This window comes from Sinocyclocheilus grahami, unplaced genomic scaffold (assembly GCF_001515645.1).
Source record: "Sinocyclocheilus grahami isolate Dianchi unplaced genomic scaffold, SAMN03320097.WGS_v1.1 scaffold328.1, whole genome shotgun sequence".
NCBI classification, from domain to species: domain Eukaryota; kingdom Metazoa; phylum Chordata; class Actinopteri; order Cypriniformes; family Cyprinidae; genus Sinocyclocheilus; species Sinocyclocheilus grahami.
In genome coordinates this window covers 253,952-277,369 of record NW_015505507.1, presented here as the reverse complement: position 1 = coordinate 277,369, position 23,418 = coordinate 253,952, and the positions used below count along the sequence as shown (strand labels likewise).

The 23,418-nt window shown below is 37.1% G+C and overlaps 1 protein-coding gene and 3 non-coding genes across 5 annotated transcripts in view; 2 read left to right on the top strand and 2 right to left on the bottom strand.

The window, feature by feature from the left end:
* atrnl1a (attractin-like 1a) overlaps window positions 1–23,418 on the top strand; it is a 291,501-nt gene that overhangs the window by 24,996 nt on the left and 243,087 nt on the right. For both annotated transcript variants that reach the window (XM_016295005.1, XM_016295006.1), the window contains exons 2-9: window positions 4,756–4,839; window positions 5,083–5,196; window positions 6,206–6,334; window positions 8,139–8,347; window positions 11,420–11,594; window positions 12,544–12,631; window positions 18,819–19,074; window positions 20,719–20,902. In XM_016295005.1, the coding sequence (XP_016150491.1) occupies window positions 4,756–4,839; window positions 5,083–5,196; window positions 6,206–6,334; window positions 8,139–8,347; window positions 11,420–11,594; window positions 12,544–12,631; window positions 18,819–19,074; window positions 20,719–20,902 (1,239 nt within the window). The remainder of the gene's footprint in view (window positions 1–4,755; window positions 4,840–5,082; window positions 5,197–6,205; window positions 6,335–8,138; window positions 8,348–11,419; window positions 11,595–12,543; window positions 12,632–18,818; window positions 19,075–20,718; window positions 20,903–23,418) is intronic.
* Window positions 14,298–14,368, bottom strand: trnag-gcc (transfer RNA glycine (anticodon GCC)). Its single transcript has one exon. It is a non-coding gene; the product is annotated as a tRNA-Gly (tRNA).
* On the top strand, window positions 14,586–14,656 carry trnag-gcc (transfer RNA glycine (anticodon GCC)). Its single transcript has one exon. It is a non-coding gene; the product is annotated as a tRNA-Gly (tRNA).
* Window positions 19,960–20,030, bottom strand: trnag-gcc (transfer RNA glycine (anticodon GCC)). The gene has a single exon. It is a non-coding gene; the product is annotated as a tRNA-Gly (tRNA).

Here is a 23,418-nt window from a genome sequence, read left to right as displayed (position 1 = left end):
CCCCAAAAGTCTATGACCAACGATCTCGATAACCTGTCAGTGACTAGGGCTAAAATAATATTAGACAAATGAAATATTTTGTGACTGTATAATGTATACTATTACTGGAGTGGAACAACCCAAACCTAGAGAAAACATATTTCAGAAAACCCCCACCCGCAGTAAAAACTGAAGTATTTGTGAAGAAAGGAGTAAGTGATATTTTTAGCATACATCTTTTTCTCTCTTACTGTAACATAAATGCTTCAAAGGATTTACTGTTGCTAGAGCTGGCAGGAGTGTCTCTAATAAAAAAACATTTACGATGTGGTACAGGGCATATCAGATGCTTGTGAACCACAAAAATGAAAATGTTGTGTCTCCAAGTGCCCATTTAATTCAGCAGTTCACATCCTACAATAAACACATTCTAAGAATAGTCCTGTCACCTCTTGTAAGTGTGACACAGCCTCTATTTAGAATGGCAGTGCTATTGTAGTGTAACAGTAGTGCTTTTATAGCTCACATTTGGACTCTGCATTGTCTTGAAGATGAGATCATCCCCTGCTGATGGACATTCACTAGCCCTTTTGTCTTAATCATAATCCAATAATGCATACACATTTGTTGCATAGTTTGTGTGCATTTATGTATATGCATTTGTTTGTATGCATATCTCAAGGGTCTCGTTGTTACACTCTTAAAAAATAAAGGTGCTTCAAAAGGTTCTTCACAGCGATGCCATAGAAGAACCATTTTTGGTTCCACAAAGAACCATTCAGTCAAAGGTTCTTTAAAGAACCATCTCTTTCTTACCTTTTTGTAATCTGAAGAACCTTATTTCGCCACAAAGAACCTTTTGTGAAACAGAAAGGTTCTTCAGATGTTAAAGGTTCTTTATGGAACCATTTAGACAAAAAGGTTCTTCTATGGCATCGTGAAGCACCTTTATTTTTAAGAGTGTAGGTGTAACCCTGCACTAATATTTCATTAGTATTACAGGATTTTGGTCATGCTAATTCTTCATTGTCTGAGACAAGACAATCGCAAAATATTTACCAGTATATTCCATGTCGTGATTAAAGCTACAATCCTTCATTATAAAATTCCTAGCCCTCAATTCACCACATAGTGTGGTAAGAAGTGTAGTTGTAAATTAGGTTTTTGCAACTAATGAAGAAAGATTTTAGTGCCCTTCTTTATTAGAATCAAGTATAGTTGAAGGTAGATTCACATTCTTATAAAAGTAAATTTTTTTTAACCAGTCTGTTTCTTTCAATGTTCATTCCAAACTGTTTCAACAAACACATCACAGTTGACTTCTTTACATTGCTGGCTTTGCGGTGAAATAACTTCAGTTGATTTTGTCTGTTTTTGCCAGATGTGGTTTGTGTTTGGGGCACACTGTGTTTTTAAATGGTTTGCAAATGTTTGTGGGTTAACTGGGAGAAAAAGAATGCCATATAAAGCACTTTTTTCTGATAAGCATGGGTTTGTGGCTTATTTGGCTCATTCTTGTGCAGTTCAAGACATTTACAGACATTAATGTTATGGTTATTAAAGATATTTCAACGATTGTGAGGAGACTCCAAGGAGATTTAAAACTATCCCAGAGATACTGAAGTTGGATCTCGTCCATTTTTTTGTTAGAGTGTCTCTTTGGGTTGCTACATACAGTATTTCTACCTTGTATGGTTTAAAGGCCTCATTGTTTTAATAATGATTTCTGTTTGAAAGCGGCATTTGTTCTCTTCAGAGAGTTCAGGTGTTGAGGTGAAAGTCGCAAGTTATTCTTGAGGTATTCATCTGTGTGTGGTTGCAGTTCAGAAGGATGTTGTGTGTTCAGCTGTGACTGAGCAGAATAGGGTATCTACTGTCTCATTACATTTGCTTGGGGTAAAATACTGTGCATAGTAGGTTTTCATTTGTTATATGGGCCAGTGTACATCAGTTTTTGAGTGCCTTGAGTCTTTGTAATTAATATGCTTTAAGTCACCTTGAACAATAGGAAATATTTCAGGAGAATCCAGGTAGTCCATCCTGTCCCAGACAGCAGTGAAAGTAGGCACAACTGGTCTTCAGCGAGCCCAAAAAAGCACATGTTACACCTCTCTTTATCTCCTTGCACTGGCTACTGGTTGCGGCTTGCATCAAGTTCAAGACATTGATGCTTGCATATAGAACAGCTGCCTAATTCCACTCACTACTACGAATCTACATCCTCTCCAGAAGTCTGCGATCCGCTAGTGAGCGACGCCTCATGGTGCCATCACAGAGAGGCTCAAAATCACTTTCCAGAACATTCTCGTTCACCATTCCTGGCTGGTGGAATGATCTTCCCACCACTATACGGAATGCTGAATCTCTGACAATTTTCAAGTGACAGCTGAAAACTCATCTCTTTCGACGCTACTTGACTTCATCTTAAAGAAAAAAAAAAACTTAAAAAAAAACTGTCTTTCTCTTTATTTATCCCTTCCCTTTCTAGCTTGTACTTATTTGAACAATGCCTAAAACTTGGTATTACAAGCACTTCCTGTGTCTGTTTGCCTCTTAAGAAGAATCGCTTTATGTATTCCCCAATCGCTTTGGATAAAAGCGTCTGCAAAATGACTAAATGTAAATGTAATGACACATGAGTGAGTGGAGGAGAGGAGATTAATAAGACACAATGCTTCAGGGAAAAATTATCTTTTGTCTTTTTTGGTTTTATGTGTCTATCCTTCTTTCTTTAAGTCTGCAATGTAACAGAATGCCATTTCTTCTATATCGTGACATATACTGTAAAAAAACATTTTTCGACATTGTAAGATTATTGGAGTATGTTTTACAAGACAATTCTATTTCAGTTTTCCTCCTAATTTCATGTTTTGTTTCAATGTGTTATTCTTTCTTTGCAATTCATTGTCAAAATTATAGCAATTTCTGAAAATTGTGAAAATTAAAATGGTTTCTATACCAATTTGTTTCTAGACATCCAAGTAAAGAAAAAAAAAACTGTAAACCTATCCATAGGTTTTTGCAGCCGATTGTAAGAAATGGGCAGGGTTTAAACAAACTAAATTGTAATAAAAATTGACAATGTCAAATATAATTAAAAAAAAATAAAAGGTTACTTTATTTTAAGGTGTCCTTGTTACAGAGTAATCATACATTTAAGTATTGAGTAATATTAATTAACTACATGCACTCATTAATAAGCCCACATCATGATTGATTCACAAAAATATTTACATTTATTGATTTTAAAGAAGTAAAACATCAATATATTTATGCAGTGAGAGTGAAGTATTTAAAAAATATATTTTGCTAATGTTTGCTAGCGCTTATCACCTGTAACAATAGCATTCAACCTGAATGTTCTCTCCCTCAAAGACTTTCTGTCCACTCCGAACAGTTTTGCTAGTACAGACAAGTTATTTTTTATTTTTATTTTTTACTGTGCCCTTATGGTAAAGGCGACATGTCCCTATGACTTTTGGACAGTTGCTGTAGTTTTTTTTTTCTCTTTTTTTTGTTGTCATTTTCTTGCAGAAAATTCATCTTTACATTTAAAGACAACTATATAAAGTGATAAAGTACTATTTGTTCATACACAAAAAATAATACATTGATCTCTTATTTGACACACAATATTAGTGTACATACCAAAGAACTGGCTGAACACTGCAGAAATGTGTGGATTTCTGAAGGGTCCTGAAACACCAAAGTTTTGGGGTGTCTTTGTGTGAAATCCCCTGAGGGAGCATGCACATGGGTGGGGCTAACTCAGAATTACCACATGCGATTGGTAGGAAATAAAAATGACTGGGAGTTAACAAATTACTGGATTGTTTAAATAATGATCAACATAAAATATGATTTTCTCTTTTAATCTGATGTCAGAGTTGAAAGTGGGCTTAAAGAGTACATGGGCTTAATGGGTACACTTACCCTAGTTCATGCACATATGATACAGAGTTTATACTGAATTTGATTAATCAACAAAAATGCTGAGAAATATAGTTTTTCTGTTTTCCATTGAGCCTTAAAGTATGAAGACTTAAAGGTGCTGTATGTAAGTTTTTGACTGTACTAAAGCATAAAAATACCATAATATGTTTGCAGATATTTAAGAAACATGCTAAGTTAACATACTTGTTTATCTGAAAAACAATGCTACAGTCAGTTATTCTCTTTTGAAAATGTGCGTTCCGGGCCGGAATGTCGGTCTCTGTTTTGGTTCGTGAAACCCGCCCACTGCCAGTTTACTCAATTGTATTTCAGCACCCCGGGTTGCCAGTTGGCGGAAAACACAGCGCATTTCATTTCATTCATCGTCAAGTGCGCTGGTTCCTGTTGGTGTCGTCAATCTGGCAACCCTCTCCAATATTTTGAATTTGGACTGCAATACCTAGTTCAACCACTCGGTGTCAATCCTACATACAGCACCTTTAAAATGTCCTTTTCTTTTTGGAAACAGGAGTTTCCAAAGCATTTTTAAGCATTCAGTGACCTTTTTTTCAAATGTTTGTATAACAGTCTGATTTTATAGTTTGATTTTGCATATTCTATAATTGCATATTTTGAAGACTTTACAATTTTTATGTTATTATTCTTTTATAGTTTTATGATTTTTTTAATATGTAGGTGTTTATCTTAGAGAATAAAAATATATGTATGCACATGTGCACAACTGTCTGAATTCACATATATACTGTACCATATTCTCTCTAACATTGGTGTCATCAAGGCCCTTTTGAATTGTCAACTGATCCGTGTATTTTTCTTTGTCAGGTTGACAGAGTCATCAGGATCGCTCACTGATGGACCAGTTAACTACAAGTACAAGACTAAATGCACTTGGCTGATTGAAGGATAGTGAGTACCACTATGTCAAGCTAATCTCTCAGTCTTTGTTATTAATATTTATTAATTACCAAATGGTTTTGTTCAAGGCAACTTACAGAATAGAATTTAGAATTCAATTAATAAAAAAAAAAGGTTGGAGCTAAATTTTAATTTATTTATGTGACACATTTATGTGACAAATGTTTAGGTTCAAATACATTTGTCTTATTATTAATGATTAAAAAATAACATATTTTCTGGTTTTTATTTTAGCCCAAATGCTGTGCTCAGGTTGAGGTTCATCCATTTTGCCACAGAGTGCAGTTGGGATCACATGTATGTCTTTGATGGAGACTCGATTTACGCACCTTTGGTAGCTGTGTTTAGGTAAGTGATACTGGAATCATTAATACACACAAACTGACACAGCGGATACAAACGTCAATTCATGTCAAGCATTTTGTTGGCCTAAAACAGTGCATATAATCTCATAATCAAATCAGACTACGTCACCCAGAGGTTTGCTTAAAAAAGTGTTTGCTAATCTTTCATTTGTGTGTACTTGGAACTTTTTTCCCTTAGCAATACAATAATTTTTTAATTGAAAGCATAGCGAGAGTTTTTAACCTCTGTTCACCCACTAAATTTTGTTTATTTCCCAATTCGTTGTTTAGCCTCATCTGCAATCATTAAGGAAATGAATGATGAATGCTTTAATTAAAATGACTAGAATGTAAAGTAATAAATGGCAGGGAATATAGCAGGAGAAATGTGCATATCTCAGAAATTTACTGCTGATTTTTTTGGAATTGCTGGTGACAAACTAAATTACACTTGATTCTGCAAAAAAAAACTCCAGCGATTACAAAAAATGGAATGTGCAAATTGCCCCAAAATAACTCTTTAGTGACCATCCACTTTATGAAGCACTGCGAATGACGCAATAAAGTCAGTCTCCTACCTAAGTTAGGTACCACATTAAAAATGAAAGCAGTCTGTTTGCTTCACTCAATTTTCTCTTATCCTTTGTCTGTTTCTGTTTCTTTTTCTTTTCTTCTTCCTCTCAAATGTTATCTCTTATGCCTTTCTAATGGGATAGACCTTGTTTTCAGATGACCTGCTGTGTTCTTTAGTGAGTGTGTTTGTGTTGGTGTGCAGTGTCTGGTCCATTGCATCTCTGTGGTTGTCCACTTTGTTGTGCTGAAGCACTGAATGTGAGCTTATCCTCTTCCTTATTAGTAGAATATTGGACAGTCAAGAGCATGCAGTAGAGATTTATCCTGCTCCTGATGCTGTTTGCTTAGCAACAGCTGTCCTCATGCTGTGTGGAATATGTGAACACAAAGGAAGGAAGTCTTTCCTGTCTCATTTGTGTGTCATGCTCTTGCTTGTCCAGTGGCCTGGTTGTCCCAGAGACTAAAGGAAATGAAACCATTCCTGAGGTGGTGACCACATCTGGATACGCATTGTTACACTTCTTCAGTGATGCTGCCTACAATCTTACAGGATTCAACATCTTTTATTCGTGAGTATGGTTATACAGTCACAATGCTTTAATTTTCTATATATATATATTATATATTTACACACACACACACACACACACACACAGTGCCCTCCACTAATATTGGCACCCTTGGTAAATATGAGCAAAGGCGTCTGTGAAAATTAATCTGCATTGTTTATCCTTTTGATCTTTCATTCAAAAAATTCACAAAATTCGAACCGATAATTGAAGTAAAACAGTTTAAAATGGGGAGAGATAAATGTTTTGTGCCATATGTTGGCCACAATTATTGGCACCCCTAGAAATTCTTATGGGTAAAATATCTCTGAAGTATATTCCCATTCATATTTACATTTTTTAGCACAATAGGGTGACTAGGAGCATAACATTGTCCAGCCATGACTTCCTGTTCCACAGGATTGTGAATATGAGGATCACAAAGGCCAAATTCCCTTAATTATCCATCACAAGGAGTAAAACCAAAGAATATAGTTCTGATGTGCAGAACAAGATTGTTGAGCTTCACAAACTAGAAAGTGGCTGCAAATGGGTAAAATATCTCTGAAGTATATTCCCATTCATATTTACATTTTTTAGCACAATAGGGTGACTAGGAGCATAACATTGTCCAGCCATGACTTCCTGTTCCACAGGATTGTGAATATGAGGATCACAAAGGCCAAATTCCCTTAATTATCCATCACAAGGAGTAAAACCAAAGAATATAGTTCTGATGTGCAGAACAAGATTGTTGAGCTTCACAAACTAGAAAGTGGCTGCAAAATAGAAAGAGCTAAAGCATTGAAAATCCCCATTTCCACCATCAGCGCAATAATTAAGAGGTACCAATCAACTAAAGATGTTACAAATCTGCCTGGAAGAGGACGTGTGTCTATATCGTCCTAATGCACGTTGAGGAGAAGAGTTTGAGTGGCCAAAGACTCTCCAAGGATCACAGCTGGAGAACTGCAGAGATTAGTTGAGTCTTGGGGTGAGAAACCTGTAAAAAAGATCAAACAGCCCTTATATCACCACATGTTGTTCGGTAGGGTTTCAAGAAAAAATCTCCTCACTCATCCAAAAACAAACTCCAGCATATTCTGTTGTCAGACACGACTGGAACTTCAAATGGCACTGGCTTCTATGGTCAGATGAAACAAAAAAAATAGCTTTTTGGCAGTAAACCCACCCCATGGGTTTAGTACAAACGGGGATTAAAAATTACCCCATGTCCACGGTTAAATATACTGCTGGATCTGTAATGTTTTTCTGCCAGAGGTCCTGGACATCTTGTTCAGATGCATGGCATCATGGATTCTATCAAATACCAACAGATAAAAAAAATCTAAACCCAAATGCCTCTGTAAGAAATCTTATAATGGGCCGTGGTTGGATCTTCCATCAGGACAATAATCCCAAAACAAACATCAAAATCAACACAAAAATGGGTCACTGAGCACAAAATGAAGCTTCTGCCATGGTCCCAGTCCTCTGACCTGAACCCTATAGAAAATGAGTGGGGTGAGCTGAAGAGAAGAAGCACTAACATGGAGCTGTGAATCTGAAGGATCTGGAGAGATTCTGTATGAAGGAGTGGTCTCTGATCTCTTATTAGGTGTTCTCCAAACTCTTCAGGCATTATAGGAGAAAACTCAGAGCTGTTATCTTGGGAAAAGGACTTTGCAATAATTGGATGCCAATAATTGTGGCCAACATGAACTAGAGAAAGCATTTATTTCACAATGCGATTTCCCTCCCAATTCCAATTGTTTATATATTCAATATATATTCCTGATCACTCTCCCCCTGCTGTGTTTCTCAGGATCAACTCCTGTCCTAATAACTGTTCAGGTCATGGAAGGTGTACAACGGGTAACTCCATCTCCAGCAGTGTTTACTGCGAGTGTGAGCGATACTGGAAAGGTGAGGCCTGTGATATTCCCTACTGTTGGGATGACTGTGGCAGTCCTGACCACGGATACTGTGACCTCACCGGAGAAAAGCTCTGTGTCTGCAATGATAGCTGGCAAGGTGAGGGGCAAGTAATTGTTCAGATGTCTTTTATGTCTTTATGTCTCCCAAACGGTCATATTTTTTTTAATAATGTTAATGTTCTCATACACTACTGTTCAGTTACTGGCCAGTAAGATTTGTTTTGGAAGAATTTAATACTTTTATTCAGCAAGGATGCATTACATTGATCACAAGTGACATTCAAGACATTTATAATGTTGTGAAATAATTCTATTTCTAATAAAAGTTGTTCTTTATATTCATTGATGAATCCTACAAATGTATCACAATTTTTTTTTTTTTTACAAAAATATTACGCAGCACTACTGTTTAAAAAAATGATTAATAATAAAGGTTTCTTGAGCACCAAATGAGCATATTAGAATATTTTCTGAAGAATCATGTGACACTAAGACTGGAGTAATGATGCTGACAATTCAGCTTTGCCATCTCAGAAATAAATTACAAAATAAAAGAAGTCCAGGTAATTTAGATTGTAATATTTCATTGTGTAACTTACTTCTTTCAAAAACATAAACAGAAAATATTACAGACTCTTTCTAATTTTTTAAGGGTAGTACATTTGTGCATTTTCCCTATATACATTTTCCAAACTCCTTGTGACTGCAAACATGAAATATTCTTTAAAGCCACCTAAATAAACACCAGTAACAAAATCACAATGAGTCTTACGTTTTATGTCAGTAGTGCCACCTGCTGGTTATCAATGATATGTTGTTTAATTTTAATATGATGCAGCAGTGGCATAGCCAGAATTTTATTTTTGGGTGGGCCTTGTCAAAAGTGAGCGGGCACTAGGCTAACTGATGGACGGAGTCCAGCGTAGCGCAAATCCAGGGTCCCCAACCGCGAACTCAAGGGTGGGTGGGTTGGGGGGCGGGGGCTAGTTATACGCCGCAATATTGTAAATATTTGTTTTAAACCAGGAAGGCGAGCCAATGGATATCACATAAGCAACGTGCAAACTTTGCGCAAGAGTTATGCAGTGAACCTCTTAATCTCAGTCGATTCACTAGAAAGTGAAAGTAAATCTGACGGCGCTTTCGGAATCTGACCCTTTCATCAGAGTGGGCGGGGGCCTGTGCCTGTCAGGCCCCGTCCGCTGCCTACGCCCCTGTGATGCACGTTCAACATCTGGTGAAAATAGTAAAAATATAGCTATGAATATTAGTAATTACACATGTGTATATCATTGGAAATATAGATTTTATTTGTGTACAGTTTCAATTGTATTTGGTTACTGGACATATACATGTTTCGATATTTAAAGACCTCCTGTGGTGAAACTCACGTTTTTAACGTTGTTTACAATGTCTGTCTGGTGTTTTAATATGCTTAAAGAAAACCAATTCATCAGGCAACACCACTGCTGAGGATTTTCTCCTTAAAATTGAGGTGTACCAAAGAGAATTTCCAAAAAGGCATCTTGAAAACGTCGATCGTTTCCTATTGTTAACCAATCCCATCAACCTGCTGGGCGGGGCTTTTCATATCTGGTCATACGTTTCTGCTTACAACGTGTTTTTGCAGCGTTGAGCATTGTAGCCAATCGCAGACATACCTGTTGATTTTATTGACGCAACGGCCAATCAGAGAGGTTTAGGTAAGTCAGAATCCACTCACCGCTGAAAACGCCAGAGATTTGTTCAAGGCTGAATTCTGCACGGTCGCGAATATCTCTCGTTACAACAAACAAGGTGCAAATAAGATGTAAGTAGGATGATGTGAATAAGAGATTAATGGGGCAGTTTAGAGATTCAGAAGTGACAGCTTTTTATTCATATAGCTAAGGGGAGCGTTCTTTGCGCACTTTCTTGGCTGTAAATTAATCCATTCAGAATATATTTACTCACGGGTTCACTCTCAGATAACTTTATCTAGTATTGCCATTTGCCATTGTGTAGTGTTTACCGTTAGTACTTAAGTTAAATGAGTGGAAAAGTGGAGAAAGTTCGAGCTGGTGGGATTGAGTGGTGGCGGGGAATAACGTTAGTTAACATATTCATGGCTCCAGGTATGCTAAGTGAGGTAAGGTTGTAGTTAAATTCATGGCATAAAAACGTTATTTGCATGGGGAAAGCGTTTAAACATGTAATTTTGATGAACAAAGATGAGTTTTAAGAGATACAATTAGTGACTGCGGGGGATTTTAAAGTACTTGACTTATTTTTGGAGGTCTATTATTCAGATGCTAAGATGATTGTTTAATGTTGGGAAAAGGCTGCCCTCTCTGGCGTGATGTGGACTTGCAACCTTATTCTTCGTTTAGAGAGGGGCTTTACTAACCGCTAGATGGCAGTGCCGGATCATTTTTTAAATCAGTCATTCAGAAGTGTAGCTGCTTATCTGTAGTAATTCATGGATTATGTAACAACAACAAACAATTGTATTATTTTTTTGTTTACTGCTCCTTTTATTATTACCATTTTTATCACCATTTATTCTGGGATTTTTAACACATACACTTGTGATTAGGTTTCTGGGGTTTCATTTGTATCAGAGGTATTTGACTTGTTAACCATGTTATTGAGAATACATATCAAGTTGTTGACAGTTCTGGTCCATATCCCTCAGTGTTTGTTCAGTCTTACAGTTTTTTTCATCCGCTTACACACATTTTCAAAACTTTGCCTCTTTTTTTTTCAAAATTTTACACACAAATCCAAGAATTGCACACACAGAATGCAAAATGCCTCACATCTCTTGCAAAACGAAGCACTGCATTCAAAATATCACAAACATATTTAAAAAAGCACATTTCAAACACCTTTGCCATAATATTAATTCCTGTTAGATTTTTGTGTGTTACATAGAGAATTGTGTGTTGGGTTTTGCAAAAAGTGTTTCATGAGAATTAGTGTGTTTTTGAGAATTAGTGTGGTTTTGCAGATTTGGTGTGTGGTTCTGGTGTTTGAGTGTCAGGTTTCAGAATTTGTGTGACAAGTAAAGATTTTGTGTGTAAGCAGTTGGAAAAAACGGTAAACTAGACACACACAGCTTCTGTGAACACACACTTCTCTGTAGTTTAATTTGCCTGTCTAGTTTCTTATGACTTCTTTCTCATCCCAGGTCCAGATTGCTCTTTAAAAGTTCCTTCGGCTGAGCCGTACTGGTTTCTGCCTAACGTGAAGCCTGATGGACAGTCACTAGGTCGGGCTTCCCATAAAGCAGTGGTTCATGGGAAGCTAATGTGGGTGATTGGAGGGTTCACCTTTAACTACAGCTCCTTTCAGATGGTTATAAAGTAAGTTCTGCCGCCTGGCAACATAATAAGCCAATATTTTGTACTTATGTTCATGCATCTGCATGCATCACATCACTTGTGTCTATAAGAATTGTTCATGCACACTTATGTTTAATTATGTGATGTGATCTTTAAAAGCAATTTTTGACATTCAGGGTTTGATGTTGTATCCCTAAAAAAAGAATTCTAAAATATGTATCACAGTTTTTACAAAATTATTAAGTTGCACAACTGTTTTTACCATTGATAATAATAAATGTACCAAATCAGCATACTAGAATGATTTTTGAAGGATCATGTGACACTGAAAACCGGACTAATTGCTGATGAAAATTCAGCCTTGTTAGCACAGAAATAAATTACATTTCAAAATATATTGAAATAGAAAAAAAGTTTGTTCTAATATTTAATATGAATTGTGATATTTTTACAGTATTACTGTTTTTTATAGCATTTTTTTGATCAACCTCTTTAGATGTGATCTTTAAAAGCAATTTTTGACATTCAGGGTTTGATGTTGTATCCCTAAAAAAGAATTCTAAAATATGTATCACAGTTTTTACAAAATTATTAAGTTGCACAACTGTTTTTACCATTGATAATAATAAATGTACCAAATCAGCATACTAGAATGATTTTTGAAGGATCATGTGACACTGAAAACCGGACTAATTGCTGATGAAAATTCAGCCTTGTTAGCACAGAAATAAATTACATTTCAAAATATATTGAAATAGAAAAAAAGTTTGTTCTAATATTTAATATGAATTGTGATATTTTTACAGTATTACTGTTTTTTATAGCATTTTTTTGATCAACCTCTTTCACAAATATAAAAAAAAAATCTGTACTGAATACATTACTTTCCCCATGTTTATCAACTTGCAATGAATGTGCAGCACTTTCTCTTTCTTTCTTCCTTTCTTTCTTATGTTCCTCTGTTTTGCAGCTATAATCTAGAAAGTAGCACATGGGATGTAATACCAATCAACGGTGGCCCTATGCAGCGCTATGGACACTCTCTGGCTCTTTACAAGGTAAACACACTGCTAATCACTTTGCATAACAATGCCTCAGTGAGTGATTTGACTGTTTGCTATTACAATTCAGAGCCTGTGATTTACATTTGAGAAGATGTGACCTCAGTCATTGTTGTCCATAATGTTACAGGCCAGGGTCAGATAGTGTTTAGCTACATGTTGCATCGAGTTGCATGTACTTTCATTATTTTGTAGCAACAGTGCCCTCTACTGTTAACGTAGAGTATTTTTTATCAGGTAATGTAGTAATCATTGCATTATAAAGCCCTGACGGTTTATGCTTTAGTGCTATTTAAAAGAGGGTGTTAAATGATATATAGTCTCTTGATTTCTCATGTGCTCTCTTTTTAGAAGGAGAGGTCAGCACTTAATAGTATCCCAGGGTTGTTAAACCGGTGATTTCACATTATAGCTTTTAGCTTAGCAATGTAACGGTTAGCATAACTGTTACATTTTTCATTATTTACTGATAAGCAGTATTTTTTGTGTGTATTAAACATGGGTACTTGATCAAATGCATTCTATGTAGTGGTCGACCGATATATTGCCAAGGCAAATATCGGCATCGGCCGATAAGTTTTCCTGTTTGGCCGATGCGTTCGAGGTCAGACTTTTATTTTGACGGCGCAGAGAACGGCAGCTCTTGTTCGCTGTGGCGTTAACAGTTCTGTCTAATACGGATTATCTAATACGTCTGTCTAATAATCAGATAGAACGGTTAAACAAAGCAATTAAAATGTATACCAAAAGTATTATAACGATTGCTTTTATATTATTAGTACTAGAAAGGCAAACATTATAATACTTTCTTGTTTGCCGTCAGCATTCAGCAAATACGCATTTATATAATTTAAACAAATCTTTGAAGGACTAATGAACATTTAATTTCACAAACCTTGCAAACTTAGTCGAATCCAGTTGTGAGATCTTGTGAAGTGTGCATTTGTATCCTGCATGATCGCGTATGCTCGACGGTCGGTCCGTGTGAATTGAATGTGGACAGGAGGAGAGTTCAGCTTCACTGGAGATGTGCAATCGACAAACTTTAAACTCATGATTTTAAATTATGCTGCGCTTTATGCATTTGCCCACTGCCATATTCATGTCATTTTCACTGTGTTCTGTATGTAAAATGAGTGTTACCTTGGCTTTATTTGAAAAAATATGATTCCCAAATTACACAAACTTCCCAGAATAATGTGCCCTGTTGGTTACAGTGCTTACTTATATTTTATTAAATATTTATTTATTTGTGAAAAACATTTTGTCATCTAAAGTATAAATATATTTTATTTAACACATTTATTTTTTAATCCATTTTTAAATGATTTCAGATTTCTTAAATATTAATTAAAATAAATAAAATTATATCTGCTTTATATCGGCCATCGGCCCCCCTGCTTTCCAAGATATTGGCATCGGCATCGGCTTTCAAAAAAACATTATCGGTCGACCACTAATTCTATGTGTTAAATTCCGTTTTTAGTTGTGTTCAAAAAATGACTTCCTCTTTCCAAATCTGACTGCACTTACTTCACTTTATTTATTTTACTTGTTAAATGAACAGGCTGTCATAAAAACAGTTAAAGTTAGCTAAGTATTAATTTGTTACAGTAAAGTGGTAAGTTTTGTTTTGTCTGGACTGACAAAAGAAAAACTGTGCTGCATTGGCCGGGAATCGAACCCGGGCCTCCCGCGTGGCAGGCGAGAATTCTACCACTGAACCACCAATGCTCACGTGAAAAAGTAGTGGGAGGTCCCGTGGTCATGTGGGGTTGAGGCACACATGGCTTCTAAAACCAATGTATGAAAGCAGGAGCGCCAGCATAGAGAGTAGAGAAACCAGAAGTGTAAATCAGAAAAGGGAAGAACTGGAGAAAGGAAAGGAAGATCGCACACTGTGGAATGTGAAGTGCGGAAGTGAGCGGACTCCCACTGCTTTTTCATGTGAGCATTGGTGGTTCAGTGGTAGAATTCTCGCCTGCCACGCGGGAGGCCCGGGTTCGATTCCCGGCCAATGCAACGTATCTTTTCTTTTGTCAGTCCAGAAAAAATACTTTATTGGAACATTAACATAAGTACTTAGCTTAGCCTGTGTGTAGAATTACATAGAATGAAGAAAGTAAAGCAATAATGGCAGAAACAGCTTGAAAAAGGAAGATAAAAACATAATGCATTTGTTCAAGTACCCATGGTTTTCATCCCAAAAACAGAACTTTTCAAAAAAAGAAAGGGGCTATTATTGTGACAGTTTATTCAATAAATACATGTTGAATGAGAGGATTCACATACTTTGGACAACATTTTTTTTAAATAAATGTAGTGTAAATCAAGTCTGGGTGTGTGAACTGAGATATTAAATCAAAGTCAAATCAGAGTCATTTATTGTCAAATGCACAAGTACCATCTATGAAGTACAATGAAAATCTTACTTGAATGCTTTTCCACAGACTATAGACAAGATAGAATACAATAGGCATTATTGCTGCAGTATGTACAAAAATATGCACAAGAATAGACTGGACTCATTTACACCTAGAAAGCCACTGCTATTCCTCTAGGTAAGGTTTTTTGTTTGGATGAGCTTCATTGTGTTTAGATAACGAACTATAACTGGATTTAATTTTGGCTGAGATGTATGCTGTCATGCACAACTGAGATGTATGTTTAATTTAAGAAATGGGGTGAAGTTATTCCATACACAACTGTGAATCACATTCTTTCCGATGAATTTTCCACCGCAGGGTGTTTGGTTGGTTTGGTTTGGTTTCATCACCAGAGCCTGTGATAATGTCTGCGGATTCATAAGAATGTTTATACTGCTAATGGTTTTTCATTTTTTTAAATAAATGTAGTGTAAATCAAGTCTGGGTGTGTGAACTGAGATATTAAATCAAAGTCAAATCAGAGTCATTTATTGTCAAATGTACAAGTACCATCTATGAAGTACAATGAAAATCTTACTTGAATGCTTTTCCACAGACTATAGACAAGATAGAATACAATAGGCATTATTGCTGCAGTATGTACAAAAATATGCACAAGAATAGACTGGACTCATTTACACCTAGAAAGCCACTGCTATTCCTCTAGATAAGGTTTTTTGTTTGGATGAGCTTCATTGTGTTTAGATAACGAACTATAACTGGATTTAATTTTGGCTGAGATGTATGGTGTCATGCACAACTGAGATGTATGTTTAATTTAAGAAATGGGGTGAAGTTATTCCATACACAACTGTGAATCACATTCTTTCCGATGAATTTTCCACCGCAGGGTGTTTGGTTTCATCACCAGAGCCTGTGATAATGTCTGCGGATTCATAAGAATGTTTATACTGCTAATGGTTTCTAAGATACGCTCACTGAGTCTGAAGGAAATAAGCAGGAACTTTCTCTCAGTCCACAGTGTAAACTGGTTTCACTGGGCTGCTTTTGAGTTAGTATAATACAGCAGTGGATATACCTTTACAGCAGTTTAGTGGCCACCAAGACGTCATGCTTGTTTATTGTGCATATACTGTATAGTAGGGTTGGGCAGATTGACGATGCCATCGTCCATCGCCGATGGCTGATAGACATCACGATGTTGAGCCGGCATCGTGATCCCCCTCCCCATACCCCCTGCAATCCGTCGCATCCCAATACCGTGTTCGGAGAAAAAATGACATGCAAATCAAAAAATCACAAAAATCAACATGCATCTACACTAAAGAGCGGCTATGTGGTTGTTTTGGCTATATTACTTTTTTGTCTCATGGAGCGCACTGCCTGCGTCTGAGTGACTAAAAAAAAACAACAAACAAAAAAGTGCATGAGACATTAACAGACGAACTACGCTCATATTTATAATTCCAAACAATCAGTAAGCGACAGGTGCTAGGAAACGCTGTTTTGTACTCATTTATTGAGGAGTCAGCTGCGGTGCGGCCAACTTAATGCGCTGCTTCTCTGCCACTCACTGCACAGAACAGACGCCGAGAGAGGTGACACTTCTCCGGGAAAGTCAGACCTCGCGTTCGCGGGACAGCACTGGCGAAATCTTCCAACTTGAACCATAGCTAAGGTTTATACAAAAAAGTCGCTAGGTTTGTCAGTATGAATATTCTATGGAAAAAAGCCACTAAAGGGGTCTGAAAGTGTCTAAATCTAGTGCTAAAGTCACGCTCGTGTGTGTGTGAGACTCGGGAGCTGATGACGGGGCGGTGGATATTTGTGGCGGTCAATGTGGATATTGTGGGTGAGTTTTTCTGCGTCATCACGTTCTATTAGTTCTAGAGCTTCAGTTTCGGAACTTTCACGCTTAGTAACACATACCGGTATTGCGGTATTTTCAAAATTCATATCATAACAAAAATAAAAACCGGTATTCGGTATGAACCGGTATACCGCCCAGCACTAGTGCACATTATGTTTTAAATTGGCTGTTTTTATTGTGGCAAAAGGTCCCTGGTAAATGGAGAAATTAAAATCATTGTTTTGTCCAAAATACACATGACTGTGTTTCACTAAACTGTCATCTGGTAGATGTCTTTATTTGTCGAATGCTCTTTGATGATAGGAATGCAGTAGAAGGCTAGTAAATGTGCATTTGCAGAGGATTAGAGGTTGTGCATGCTTGTGTGTGTGTACATGCATAGGAGTTCAGTCAGCAGAATATGAGATGGCCTTTTGCTTACTGTTTCATGAATCATAAAGCAGCTGTCTGCACTTTCATCTGAACTAAAAAAATGTGCAGATATCCTCAAATTCTTCTTTTCCATTCTAATAGTCTTTAGGCCAAACGTTGCCTTCGAATATCAAAAAAGTACAAAACACAGGGTTGCATTTACACATACAGTATGGCATGTATGTATACACTGCCGTTCAAAAGATTGTGATCAGTAATCAAAAATATATATTGTGAAATATCATTGCAATTTAAAATAAAGGTTGTCTTTTTTAATGTAATTTAAAATATAATTTATTCCTGTGAAGCAAAGCTGAATTTTCATAAGCCATTACTTCAGTCTTCAGTGTCACATGGTTCTTCAGAAATCATTCTAATATGCTTATTTATTATCAATTTTTGGAACCTGTAATTATTTTTTCAGGATTTTTTTGATGAATAAAAAGTTAAAAAGAACAGTATTTATTTTAAAAAGAAATCTTTTTAGCTTTTTGTCTCATCAAAGAATGAAAAAAAAAGCGTTTCCAACATTGACAATAAATCAGCATATTAGGATGATTTCTGAAGGATCATGTCACACTGAAGACTGGGGTATAATGATGCTGAATATTCAGCTTTGCATCACAGAAATAAATAATAGTTTAAAGTATATTAAAAATAGAAAAACATTATTTTAAATTCTAATAATATTTCAGAATATTACTGTTTTTTTCTGTATTTTTGATTAATTAAATGCAGCCTTGACAAGCATAAGAGACTTAATTGTTAAAATAATTGTTTTATATTTGAATATCTTTAAATATAATCGATTATTTATTACTGTGATGCAAAACTGAATTTTCAGTAGCAATTTCTCCATGTAACGTGTCACATTCAAAATTCTTATTATCAACAGCTGTGCTGCTTAATATTTTTGTGCAATATTAAATTTTTAGCATTTATTTAAAATAGAAATATTTTGTCACATTATAAATGTATTTACTGGATATTTTTTGTTCAATATAATGCATCTTTGATTAATAAAAGTAATAATTTCTTAAATCTTACAGACCCCAAACTTTTGAATGATAGTATGTGCAATTAATGAAAAGTACAAAAAAAAATTTGTACAAAAATTTTGCATTTTCCATGTAATGATTACAGGACACCTATAGTTTAATTGGAGTTCAGCAGATTGTTTTTTTTGACCTGGGATCAGCTCATAACCTTTGTAAACTTTGTGAACACCACATTGCGATAGTAAAGTGACTACTTTTCCGTAGTTATACGCTCAAGTTCGAGTCTTGTTTTTGTTAGTTAAAGAGATGCAGCAGTGTCACAAGGCTTGTGTTTGTTCTCCATGGAGTCCTTTCCAGATGCAGTGTATTGATTGGCTGTTTACACAGGAGAATATGTGCTACTGCAAAGCGGGTAAATTGGTCTCCAACTTTTGCTCAGCCTGAGGTGATGTAATACCTCAAATGCTTGCACAAGAACTCATCATATCATCTTAATGTCTCCTCTCTATCCTTTACAGGATGATATCTACATGTTTGGTGGGAAGCTGGAGGCAGGCTCCGGGAACGTAACAGATGAACTGTGGCTGCTTGATACACGTAGCCGTTCTTGGTCCCTTAGAACACCCAGCCCTGGGCTGCAGGTCCAACCCTTCGCTGTGGAGGGACACACTGCTCACATAGTGGACAACAGGAATGGAGAACCCATCATGGTGGTGCTTTTTGGCTATTCACCCATTTACAGCTACCTCAGCCTTGTCCAGGAGTACAACATTCGTAAGTACCGATATGTGCCTTGAAATAGATTCAGAATTGCATTATTGAGAAAAATATTCTTCCCATGAACTGTGTAGTTTCACGACAGAGGCTGCATTGATGTCAGTCTGATGCAGACAGTTAAAAATGCAGACAATTCCTCTGGCTTCCAGCAGATGGCAGTGTATTATAACATTTAATTAGTGCAGTGCCTTAGTGATGATATGGTGAGTTGACATGGCCAGTCTCATTAAAGTGAAGGTTTTCCACTTTCTTTTCTTTCAGTGGTATTTTCTACTTGACTCGACACAAACACACACCCACTCAAACGCACACTTACGCTTTAGGTCATTAAGAAGTGGTGGTACCTGAAGTGCACTGTCTGGGATTGAACAATGATTAATGTGTCTGAGCTCTGTTGAGACTCCACTTAAATCTCTCTTTCTTATGCTTTCGCTTTCCCCCTCTTACTCTGTCTCTGGTCGTACTCTCTAAATGAATACATGAGCTTATTAGAGCTGGTGAAAACGATGGCAATCGCACCCTGCTACACATCTGTTAAAATTGATGACATAAAGAACTTGGTGAAATTAGAATGATGCAATATTTGAAGAGAAGTTTTCTTAAACTTTAGATATAGGTATAAATACAGTGACGTAACAAGTCAGGAAAGCAATGAAAGGCAGAGACTGCTTAACTCTGGGATCCTCTGTCTCTGTAAAACTTAGTCATGTGTAATTCATCACAGATGTTCTACCAGCGAGCAACTAACCACAGTCTTGAAATCAGACTAGAATGCTAAATGTCGGCATGTAGTTACGCCACAATATTAACTTATGTTTAAAGTTAGTTTTAATGTATAAATGTATTTCCTTAATTTCAAAGTAGCATGTCAAAATATTTTATTGCATTGGCCGGGAATCGAACCCGGGCCTCCCGCGTGGCAGGCGAGAATTCTACCACTGAACCACCAATGCTCACATGGTTTATATGTTTGCTGACACGTGGACTTCCGTGGCTGCTGCCGTGATGGTTTCTGTTGTTTCTTCTTTTTTTTTAAATAAATTTTCAATCTTTCTTCTCAGAAGTTTCATTTTTACATACGTCATGCCCCTCACTAAATTTTACACACAGATTCTTAGATTAGACATAGATTAACTATAGAGATGTTAATTTCCTTCCATGTATGATCAATGAATAGAACATTAAAATTCTGTTTCACGCATATGTGCTCAAATATTTTAATATTTAAATACAACAACAACAGCAAGAATAATAATAATAATTTATTAATACTGCATTTAGGCATGTAACATTACTGTAGTAAAACTTTTTTTCTGGACCTGGAGAATGGTATTATTATTATTATTATTATATTCTTTAAAGCACCTTGTAAATGCCATGGCTCATAAATATGCAAATCATTGAATGCTGTGATATATGGTATTACCATCTGTCACAATGTACTGTGTTACTACTGCTGTATATTTTTGAAAGCATTTACACTGACTTTTATGCTAATAACAATATGATTTAAAGAAAGATCTTTTTCTTTCTCTGTTTCTTTCTCAAAAGAAAGTTTGCTTTCTCATGATACGCTGCATTATACTGTTAGCATATATTGCACATATGAGTTTCTGAGAGTAAAGTCTAACTCTTTGTCAGGCACTAACTCCTGGTCGGTGGCAGAGACAAATGGGGCGCTGGTGCAAGGAGGATATGGCCACAGCAGCATTTATGACAGCTCTTCACATTCCATATATGTCCACGGAGGATACAAAGCCCTCCCTGCCAACAAATACGGCCTAGTGGATCATTTGTTCCGCTATCAGGTCCACACACACACCTGGTGAGTATCCACACGGTGTACATGTAATACTATGAAAAGTGTGTGTGCCTGTGTATCGCTGCGTGACTGTGACTAATAATTTCAGCCTCTGCCCTTTCACAAAAAGAACAGATACTTTCATCCACACGTAAATCAGACCTTAGCACATATGTAAGCAGGAATCACATCTTCGCTAAGCCGATGAGTGTGCTGACCAAGACTTTCCGACATGTGTGAAATATGACAGCATTTACAAATAAGCTAGTAGTGACACTATAAATGATGCCAGGTTACTGTTGCCAGGCTGAGTTCTTTGGAGGTTTAGTCCAAGAGGAACGATTCCAACATGTCAAACAGGTGTTTTATCTTTTTTCATAACCCTGCTGAAAAACAGCAAAAAATAGGATAGTTTAGCCAAAAATGAAGGAATGAATGAATGGATGGATGAATGAAAATTTTTGTCATCATTTACGCACCGTCTCATTGACTTTCTTTCTTCTGCTAATACAAAAGAAAACATTTTGATGAATGTTGGTAACCAAAACATTTTGGCTACCATTGGCTTCTGTTGTATGGACAAAAACACAGTGAAATTTCACAGAATATCTTCCTTTATGTTCCACAGAAGAAATAGTCATACAGGTTTGATAAATCATACAGGTCAGGAATAAAATGAGGGTAAGTAAATGATGACAGATTTTTGTTTTTGGATAAACTATCCCTTTAAATCGCTGGTGTGCTGGTTTTAAAGACAGGGTAGGTGATTGTAACGTAGTTTGTAGATCGGGAAGAAGGAGGCGGGAACCGGCGAACACTCAAAAGAAACTTTAATAATAAAATAAACACAAAATAGCGCGACAGCCCCTCGCGGACGACTGCCGCGCACAAACAAAACCAAAACACAAAATAAACTCCAGGCCTGGTCCTCTCTCGTCTTTCCCTGTCGTCACTCCTCCTTTGTATCCTTCCGGAGCTCCTCCGTGAGACTCGAGACCGGTGAGTGGCGCAGGTGTCGCGCATTCGCAATTACTCCACCGGCCTCGCTCTGTTCCTACGGCTCTCGGCCCCGCCCCTCTCGTTACAGTGATCTAGTTCAAAAACATTTTTTTGTTATGTTGGTTGAAAGTCTCTTCACATCCCAATAGCAGTCACTAAATTAAGTGATCTAAATGTATTTATATTGTCTGTGGAAGGCGTAGTACCATAAAATGTTCTTCCAATCATATCCCTCAGTACGAGGGCTATGATAGGCTGTCCTACCTGCCTGTCAATGTATGTATTTGCATACCTTCATGCACACTGTTCACGCAGACATGATACGTCATCAATGCGTTTCAATATGCCATTGCAGACCGAGCGAGAATGGAAGGCGTTATTATTGTAATACTATGCGCTTTGTACTGTAATGTTTTCTCACCGGTGAATGAGGCATGAAGCAATCTGACAGCATTGCATTGAACCCTTCACCAACGCCGCCTTTCATGTTGCTGGTTTAGCCTCTGGTCTGCTTGTGTGCATTCATGTGTTTTGGAGGAGGCGTGGCTTTGGAGAGTGATTTGCAAGGAGGGTGGGATCTTATGCTTTCAAAGATTGCTATTGCTAGCCTGTCCTAAATCACCTACCCTACCGGCCTGGTCAGACTAACATGTTGGATGGTTTTAGAGTCGGTTTGGGTATTTTTCAACTTGCCGTTCAGCTAAAACAGCTAAACACCAGATTGACAAGGCTCTGGAGACCGACTTAAACTAACTAAGAGCGACTTCAACTATCTAAAACCTTTAAACCAAGCTTAATCCAAGTAAGATTAGCTAAGAACTAGGGCTGTGCGATTAATCGAAATCGTCATAAAATCGCATAAAATTTCTAAATCGCTTTACAGCACGATTTTCCACACCCCGACCTCCCGCAGTATGCTATCCGAACCAATCAGAATGCAGTGCGCCTAAATGGAGCATGAGAACAGACCGGGCGGGCATACAAACGTAATGCCAGGTTCACACACTCCGTCTGTGGTGCGTATTTTGTCGACGCCCATGTTAAAGGATCAGAGCGTTAACACTGCCTGCGATTGCGGTCCGGCAATGCGCTCCAGGAGCGGTGCGTCTGCAGTAGTCATGCTGCGATCGTTTCCACACGGAATCTATTTCTGATGTGCTGCACGCGCTGAATTAAAGTGACAGCGCATTATTCGCTGTAAAAATTAACATGGATTGACACGGAAATTTAGTAATTACACCATAAATGCATACAATTAAAGTCTACTGTTTCACAGTCAACACATGATTTCAGAAACAAGGTTTGGATTTGAAATCAAAATAATGGATAAATGTTGTGTTTGTGGTAAACAGCTGCAGATCAGGAGCGGACCGCAAACACATCCTGTCCGAAAGTAAAATGAGTCCGTGCTGCTTCTGCACCGCATACACATACTGTATACACACTGCAGACGGAGTATGTGTGAACTTGGCGCAACAAATCTAGTTCAACATCTGAGGCAACGCCACAAAGAGCTCTATGACCAATGCATGGCAAAAAAA